We start from the raw sequence: 9,504 nt of genomic DNA, 5'->3' as shown, positions 1-9,504 counted from the left end.
GCTCCAGGGAGGAGCCTATCTCTGCTTAGCTATCCATGAATGGGAACCGGCCGCCTGGCTTAGGCGCCTACATAGTTTCTTGCAGGAATGAGTTAGCTGCCTGCCTCGCTCCACACAAAACAGCCAGAGGAGGTGAAGGTGCCTGCCTTATAACTTTTAGACCACGGATTAGAGCACAGTGGTTTAGACGTGGGGCACCCAGGTTCAATTCCCCCTCTGTGGCAGAGCAGGGGAAGGATGGGAACTGGGGTCTCCCACCTGTCGGGAGAGTGCTCTAGCCACTGAGTTATCAGATTGTCTAATGTGGAGCACTCTCAGTCTCTCCTGCTGAAGCTGTTCAGCTGTGGTTAAATAATGAAAGAGTGATTAGAGCAGGGAGACAGGACGCAGGGTCTCCTGCCCCCAGGTGGGTGCCTGAACCACTGGCATATAAAAGAGTCATTCTCTCTCTTGCTGGCCCAATCATTCTTTCCTCACTTTGTCCACAGTGGCAGACTTTCAACAGGGGATACTGGTGGAGTCCCACACCAGACTATCCCAAAGCCTGGTGTTTAGAGAATTCTCCTGAGAGATGGGAATCCCATTTCAATCTTTTCTCCCCCTCTGCCAGGGAGGGGGGCATTGAACTTGGGTCTCCTATATCCAAGGTGAATACTCTGACCACCGGGCTACATCTTATAAGGTGGGCTTCTCCTCCAGCTTTTGAATGGGGCCTGATCCGGTGGATGCCTATTGGATCAGGACCTGTGGGAGAGCCCTGAATATTGACTGATCCTCAGGTCAAAAGGGGTAACAATAATAATTAATACCTATTTCTTATGTAGCGCTTTTCATCTATAGACCTCAATGGTTATAATAGGTGCCTGAATTTCAGAGACCATTTGAAAAGGGGAAAGGTTACTCTCTTCCATTGTTGTGTGTCCTTGGTCTGATGCTAAAAACAGTTTTCATTGTGAAATAGATATGATAGTTCCCGTTACTCGTGATTGTAGGAAGGAGCTGTAGGATTTATATATGCCGTACCATCAAAACAGCAGAAGGGTAACATGCTTTTTAGTTACAGAATGAAATTCCTGCTTCCAGGAGCACTAGAGACAAGCCAGTGGAATATGAATGCAACATAGTGAATACCGAATGCGTGAAATTCTGATTAAATAAAGGGCAGACATTTGTGTATGCTGATAAAATGGGCCTTTATTTTCAATTCTTTCATTATAGCTGAATTTTGGAGACATCTGTGTCTCCAAATGCACTGCAACAAAATATAGTTGCTTTGATATGCAGTGAAATTGAAAACTGTCTTGCAAGTGCTACAAAACAAAAACAGGCCACAAAGAGAAAGTTATAGCATTCAAGGCACCGAGGCTTTCAGAAGGGCCAGTTTCCCAATGCAGTGAGTGGAAGGGTGGTCAGGCCTGGCAGCAGCTCAGTCATTCTGAAATGGACAAATACTTTCAAAATCCTGAGAATGAAAGGAAACGAGGGGAAATGGCTCCCTTGTTTTCCCTCCTCCTTGCTTTTCTCCCCCTCTCTTATTTTCAGTTTCTCTTTAGAGTTTTCCCTGAAGGCTTTTATCATTCTTCCTCCTCTCTGGAGCCTGTTGTCCATCTCTCTGTCCATCAGAGGCCTAACTCAGGTTGTTTTTTGGCTGTGAACTATGTTTCATATATTGGTATTTGTTTCTTAGCCTCTGGATCACCTAAATTTAGGGGAGAAATGTCACAACAGTGTTGGAAGAATACAGATCGTAAGGTAATAATAAGAAAAGAAGGAATATGGAGTAATAATTCAGTTCTGTTGTGCTTCTGTCTGAGCATGCGTATAAAAAGTGTAAATCCTGATAATGAGAATTTCATGTTAGGCATTCTCTGCTACTGCCTTTCACCAGCCCCCACTTCTCTCTCTCACACACACACACACACACTGCCCAGTTCAGAGGTGATATAAATGGCAGGTGGCAGCACTTTGCTAAGTGGGCATAACTTAAAGAGTGGAGGGTGGGACTGCAACAGGAAATGAATCCTGCAGGATGATGTAATGAACAATAAAATACAGCAGATGGTGCTATAAAATGAAGGTGGGGCTGTTTATCCTGACTCCTTCCTACACCCTCCTGGTGGTTGTTTTTAACTCCAATAAAGAATTAGGGTATGTCTACACTACAGCAGCTACAGCAGCACATCTATGAAGCTGCAGCTGGGCCACTGTAGCGCCGTAGTGAAGATGCTTCCTATATCAAGGGAAGGGGTTTTGTCTGTCAGTGTAGGTAATCCACCTCTCCAAGAGGCGGTCGCTTGGCTGATAGTATAAATATTCCATTAACCTAGCTGCATCTACAATGGGGTTTAGGTCAACCTGTCTCCCAGGGCATGAAATTTTTAACAGCCCTGAGCAAGATAGCTAAGTTGACCCCTAAGTTTTAGGTGTAGACCAGGCCATAGGCAAAATAAAGTCCTCAGGGCTCCTTAATCACATAGGAAAATGTCACAGAGATATGTAATTGTTACCATCCCCAAGTTGAACAAGTAATAGGTAGGTCTTTATTACTGTACTTCCAAATCTCATCCAACATCAATATGCCTCAGAATAGCCCTTAACAGCACTCCTAGGACTCAGAGTCCAACAGCAGCAAGCCATTAACTGGGCTTTTGAGAGCAGAAAGGTCGTTTGGTGCTAATCATCCAAGGTGAAATCCTAACCATATTGGGAATCAATGGAGTTTCATCAGTGACATCAACAGGGCCAGGATTTCACCCCCAACATTTACCTGAGCAAAGAGTGGCCCATCATGTCATGACATGCTATTGTGGAGGCACCGGAAGATTTGCAAAGGCCATCTCTGCAGGCAACACATATCTTCATTGCTCAAAATCAATCCTTCTGATCTATATTTTCTTCCCTAATATGAGAGAATACTGATTGAGTTGATGTCCCATTAGAAGTTTCATCCCTTGATAATGCCCTTTGTGGACAGCTTTTAACCATCTATATGACAACAACGTCTATATCATTGGCTTTGTGTTGGACGCTTCAAATGTGCTGTCCTCCCCACATACCTGTGCTAGGATTTAAAGGTCAGCTGGTTGTGGAAGTTAAGAAGTAACCTTTTATCTTCTGCCAGTCCAAGTGACTCACAATGCAATCAAGATAATAACAATAATAGATTCATAGAGTTTAAAGTCAGGGACCATAAGATCATCAAGTCTATCCTCTTGTATAGGACCGGATATGGAGCTTTGCTGCCTGTAACCAAACAAAAGAGGAAGGAAGTAGACGTAGCATTTCTTCTCGTTTTTGCTGAACAGAAGATTTGAGAAGGAATCCTAGAATGAGGCTAATCCTAATTCACAGACTGCAGTTCAACTATATTTCCATGAGTGAAATGATCCCAACCTGAATACCAGACCTCTTGGCACTGCAAGAGACATAGACAGCTATCATTCACAAAAGTAATTGTCAATAATTTTGTCCCTTCTATGCTGCGCACTAGTGTTGAATCTGGGCATGTCATTAGATAGCAGGTGATATCATAATCCCACAGAGGACCAGGCTCAAGTCAAGATTAGCAAAGAAACTTGTTTTCATCAGGGTCCAGCCATTAATGGACGACCATGTCTGATTTTGCTGGTTTCAAAAATGTGCAACCCCAGCAGCAGGTCGAACAGCACAAGGCATGTTTTTTCTCCAGAAGACTTTGAAAAATGGCAGTTATTACAACCTGTAATTTCATTTTCAAATTTATTCCCTTCTTTAAGCAACAAATAACCAACACAGACATGAGTGAGAGATGTTAAAATGTTCTCATCTTGAGGAGTTTTGCCATTAAGTTCAATGCAGTCAGGATTTAGCCTTGAGTGCATTTTGACTATGCAGCTTCTCTGCTTTGCCTTCCTGAGAACTTTTTTTTTAAAGGGCCCATGAAGAAACACGTTTCAAAAGAAACACATACAAATAAACACTAATACTTGCAGGATAAATCCAAACCGTAGATGCTGCATGCTCCTTTCATTATCAGACAAAGGTCAGGAAGGGTTCACAAGTGTAAAACGTTCACGTGAATTATGAGATTGCTGCTTGGTTTTCTTTCAAGTTGTAGTCTGGAAACAGATGGTGGCTGTAGCATTTATGACAGCACAACAAGTTACTGCAAGCCTCTCTGTTTCTCTCTCTCTCTCCTCAAAAATGCAGCTGCAAGGAAAGTTATGGAAAATCACATTAACAGTCTGCTCCGCCACATATTCCCCCAGACCCACCAGCCTCAGCCAGATGTACCCAGCTATCTTTCGTACCTGCTAGAGAAGCAAGGAGGCTTTTCTGAGTCCATCCCTGGTCCTAAGCAGTTGTCATTGACTGGCTTGTTAAAATGGCTAGTTAAAAATAAGTGGCTTGTTACACTTGTTACAACCTTAAGAAAGGACAGGTTTTTTTCCTCAAGAGGTCAGGCACCTAAGGCCATAATGGACACCATCTGACCTAGAGTATCAACCATGAAATACGCATACAGAGAAGAGATCAATAAAGCGGTTTAGCTAATTGTTTGTCATTATTACTTATGCAGCAAATCCAGGCGACTATAAGGTGAATATAAAGACAAAGGGTGATGTTTTCAAAAGCATCTAAATCTCTTAGGAGCCTGAGCCCCATTTTCAAGCGTGACATAGGCACTCAGAAGCCTGATTCCTATTGACCTTCAATAAGACCAGAATTTTAAAGATATTTAAAAATGCAGATAGGCATCTAGTGGGATTTTCAAGAGCACCTAGGTACTTCTGAGCCTTAGAAACCTACGCCACTTTTTGCAAATGAGACTTAGGTGCTTTCAAAAATTTTACCCAAGATTCTTATCTTCAGGGACTTAGTCTAAAATTAGACTGAAAACACAATGAAAGTTCAACAGACCATGACAGGGGTGGATGGAGTGGACAGGATAGTGGTAAAACAAACTGAGGGAACTACGGCTCTTTCAGAGGGCAGACAGTGGGAAATATTAAAGTTTCATGGATAGTACCTGAAACTTTAGATCTTTAAAATGATACATTCAATGAAGTATTTCTATGAAAAACAATTGATGCTCACCATTCTTTTGGTCACATTTCCCAACTTTCTTTGTTTCTGAAGGGAGTAGCCATTTGATTTATAGATGGCATCGTTGTTATTATTAATTATTATTATTATTAATTATTTGTTTATATTACAGTAGCACCTATAGCTTCCAAGACAGAACCCCATTGTGCTAGCTGCTATAGATACACTTAGTAAGAGACAGTCACTGACCCAAAAAACCTACAGTATCAATAGACAAGAGATAGAAAGGGTGGGGGGCGGGAAGAAGTGTTATTTGTGCCCATTTTATAGATAGGGAATCGAGGCACAGATTGCTTAAGTGACTTTCCCAGGTCACACAAGAAGTCTGAGGCACAACCAGGAGTTGAATCCAGTTCTCTGGAGTCCCAGTCCAGTGCATTAAACACAAGACCATCCTTCATCTGTTGACAGATACTGAATTGACAGCTCTGAAGACTGAAGTTCATAAGTCACAGAACAGATGCAGTGAAGGCTGCAATTGTAAACATTTCTAGGCTTCCCGCTTAATGTGATTCAGCCCTGATGCAGAGAATAAGGGCTTGTGGTTAGAGCGCTGCAAATCTGCAGATATCCACTTTATATCTGCGGACCATGTTTGCAGATCACAGATGGATGCAGATCTAAATTTTATATCTACAGCCTGCAAATCTATGGCTATCCACTCTATATCTGCAGAGCATGTTTGCGGATCAGATGTGGATACAAATTTTGTATCCGCGCAGGGCTCTACTTGTGGTCAGAGGGTATTCTAATCTCTAGACCCATTCAGTCATAGACTTTCCTGGTGAAACTGACAGCAAAGGTGCCAGGTTTTGATAATTACAAAGGTGTTTTGGGGGGGAGCTATGATTATCTATCTCTCTCATCATCATCATCATCATCATCGTAATATCTAAACACACAAAAATCCCTCATATCTTTCTTTAAAGCCCAGAATATGTAATTTTTGCCTTTGGAACCCTCCTCTTGAGCAATTCATTAATATTCTATAGAACAATGAATTCTCTTTAACTAATGAGCTGTAAAGTATGTGAGAAGTTTCCACCTCAGGTTTTAGCTTTTCCTGCTTTATAGACCTAGCTTGGAAATTCTTTTGAAGTCACTGTAAGGATTCTTCATCCCTGCTAGTTCTGCAAAATATAAGATCAGTGTGGGCAACCGTTTTCTTAATTAAACTCTAGAAAGCAATTAAGATGATATGATCAGGTTAATTTTCCACCTATTAAAATGTGTGTTATTTTTACACTCACTGTAATAAAGAAACATGCCAAGGAAAACAAGGTAGGAAGTCTTTGGTGGGGCTTGAAAAGGCCAACATTGCTAGATGCTTTATGTTGCAGCCCAGCTCACTGATATTAGGCCACTAAGTGGTTATGCATTCACCAGACACTATGGGACAGATTTTCAAAAGGTTACATGCCACTTGCATACTGAGCATCAGCCTGTGCATGCACAAAAGGAGAATATTAAGCACACACACAGGAGCAGCGCCAGGGGTTTTGCCGCCCTAGGTGGCAGCGCTCCTCCTCTGAGCATTCAGCGGCGGGGGTCCTTCCGCTCCGCGTCTTCAGGGCACTTCAGCGGCGGGTCCAGAGCGAGTGAAGGACCCGCCGCCGAATTTTCGCCGAGGGCGGCAAAATGCCGCCCCCCAAATCATGCCACCCTAGGCAACCGCCTAGGGTCGCCTAGTGGAAGCGCCGGCCCTGCACACATGGTATTATCAAAGCAGGCTCTTTATGGACCCAGTCCAGCATGATGCTTAAGACCATGCCTAACTTTAAGCAAATGAGTACTTCAGAGGGACTACCCACATGATTAAAATTAGGCTTTTGATTACATACCTTGCTGAATCGCAGCCTACACGTATCTAAGTAGCCAAGAAGCAACTTTTACGCCCACTAAACTCCAGGTACGCAATTAAATTAGTGCACACCACATCTGTGGTGTTCTGAAACTAAAGTTAGCTACACACTCCGAGTTTTGGGATTTCAGTGTGGACAGCTGTGCTCCTTGTTGTAAAGAGACATTGGCTGTTAGGTTACGCTCGTCTAAAGCACATGCAAGAGAAACATATATTTGTGTGTATCATTGAACATGTATTCAAAATACTGTTTAAAAGGTGACATTTGCAACAGCTACCATATACTGAAAAGGTATGAATGGCACATGGGGCATATCGACTAACTGTGATTCATTACGTAAACTACATCAGTAATTTGTTATACCTATGGGAAACAGATGCCATCGAGACAGAATTCATATTCTGATGACCTATTTTAATGGGATTCCTGATCTCAGGAAAACCTATGACAAAACTCCAATTTATTTTGATGTGGGTGGGACTAGACCACCTACGGGGCTTGATTCTCAGCTGCTGTCATAAGCATGTGCAAACTCTACCAACACATGCTGCCTTCACCTGAAGGTGAAGCCTTGGAGAGAGTCACCTTTAGCGAGAGCATGGTATGGGCCCAGTGCTGCAAACTGTACAGCTGGAGGCAAGGGCCCACTCTCACAGAGCAGCTTGTAGGATCAGAATCTGTATCTGCACTGCTGCGTTCCTAGAGGGGTTGCAAAGAGAGGCCAGCTTTAGGCTCCAGTCCCCTAAAGGAATCGGTGAGAAGGGCTTTAAGTTTGCACAGAATCCCCACAGGTATAAGGTTCTGCAGGACAGTGGACTTGGACCCTGAGCCTGCCAATACATGTGAATAGTTGAATAGTTCCATTGAAATCAATACAACGCTCGTTTTATTGTAAACCTCTTGGGACAGAGCATGTCTTTTTCTTCTGTGTTTGTACAGCACCTAGCACAATAGGATCCTGGTCCATGGCTAGCACTCCTAGATGCTGCGGTAATAGAAATTAATAATAATAATAGGCATGAAGTGAAGTATGTGTGTGTTTGCAGGGTTGGATTTTGCAGCTAGCATTCTAAAATATGAATCCAGGTTCTGTGTGGACGGACACATGCATGCAAATGAACCATTTTGTACATGCATATGGTTTTTAATGAAAGTCTGGCCCTGTATATTTTTCTCACTCCCGTGCATGATATGTACAGAGCTTCACAGGATAAATCATATAAAGAGTGGAAGCATGTTATACAGAATCATAGGACTGGAAGGGACCCCGACAGATCATCTAGTGCAGTCCCATGGCAGGACTAAGTATTATCTAGACCATCCCTGACAGTGTTTGTCTAACCGGCTCTTAAAAATCTCCAAAGATGGAGATTCCACAACCTCCCTAGGCAATTTATTCCAGTGCTTAACTACCCTGACACTTAGGAAGTTTTTCCTAATGTCCAACCTTAACCTCCCTTGCTACAATTTAAGCCCATTGCTTCTTGTCCTATCCTCTGCAGTTAAGAAGAACAATTTTTCTCCCTCCTCATTGTAACAACCTTTTATGTACTTGAAATCTGTTATCATGTCCCCTCTCTGTCTTCTCTTTTCCAGACTAAACAAACCCAATTTTTTCAATCTTCCCTCATAGGTCATGTTTTCTAGACCTTTAATCATTTTTGTTGCTCTTCTCTGGACTTTCTTTCTCCAATTTGTCCACATCTTTCCTGAAATGTGGCACCTAGAACTGGACACAATACTCCAGTTGAGGCTGTATCAGCGTGGAGTAAAGTGGAAGAATTACTTCTCGTGTCTTACTCACAACGCTCCTGATAATTCATCCCAGAATCATGTTTGCTTTTTTTGCAACAGTGTTACACTGTTGACTCATATTTAGCTTGTGATCCACTATGACCCTCAGATCCCTTTCCTTAGTACTCCTTCCTAGGCAGTTATTTCCCATTTTGTATGTGTGCAACCGATTGTTCCTTCCTAAGTGGAGTATTTTGCATTTCTCCTTATTGAATTTCATCCTATTTACTTCAGACCATTTCTCCAGTTTGTCCAGATCATTTTGAATTTTAATTCTATCCTCCATAGCACTTGCAACCCCTCCCAGCTTGGTATTGTCCGCAATACTGTCTATTTCATATGTTAAATACAAACATATTTAATCAGTGAGGATGCCACATTTGATATGTCAGTAGGCTGCTGTAAACATGTAGCTATAACAATGGTAAGTTGGGTATGTAATAATGACTTTTCATGTTACTGCTGGGAATCAGCTTGACTGAAGAGCAGAGACTAAACTACAGCCTGTCCCTTCTCCAACATTCATATTGTCTTAAGTAGGGCCACGATTGGTCTCCATTGCTCACACACAGGCTGTGAATGTCAAAACCATCTGGGAATTTTAAATCCCACTAAAATGAATGGGAACTGGATGTCCAAATCCTTTGGAAATCTCAGCCAGAAGCATCCACAGATTCTGGATGAGCTTTGCTGCAGGATGGGGTGCTCTGAGCACCCGCAACTGCCATTGATGTCAGAGACTGCCTCCAAGTTTGAATGTGAC

At 42.5% G+C, this 9,504-nt stretch overlaps 1 protein-coding gene across 1 annotated transcript in view; it reads right to left on the bottom strand.

Annotated features, from left to right (window-relative positions):
• Window positions 1-4,059: 4,059 nt before the first annotated feature.
• PDGFA (platelet derived growth factor subunit A) overlaps window positions 4,060-9,504 on the bottom strand; it is a 42,508-nt gene continuing 37,063 nt past the window's right edge. Inside the window, exons 6-7 of the mRNA XM_065412519.1 lie at window positions 8,290-8,303; window positions 4,060-4,172 (exon numbers count right to left, since the gene is read on the bottom strand). Coding sequence (XP_065268591.1) covers window positions 4,060-4,172; window positions 8,290-8,303 — 127 coding nt within the window. The remainder of the gene's footprint in view (window positions 4,173-8,289; window positions 8,304-9,504) is intronic.

The sequence above is a fragment of the Emys orbicularis genome, chromosome 10, assembly GCF_028017835.1.
Source record: "Emys orbicularis isolate rEmyOrb1 chromosome 10, rEmyOrb1.hap1, whole genome shotgun sequence".
Lineage (NCBI taxonomy): Eukaryota > Metazoa > Chordata > Testudines > Emydidae > Emys > Emys orbicularis.
The sequence above is the reverse complement of the archived record's forward strand: the minus strand, read 5'-3'. Positions and strand labels throughout refer to the sequence as shown.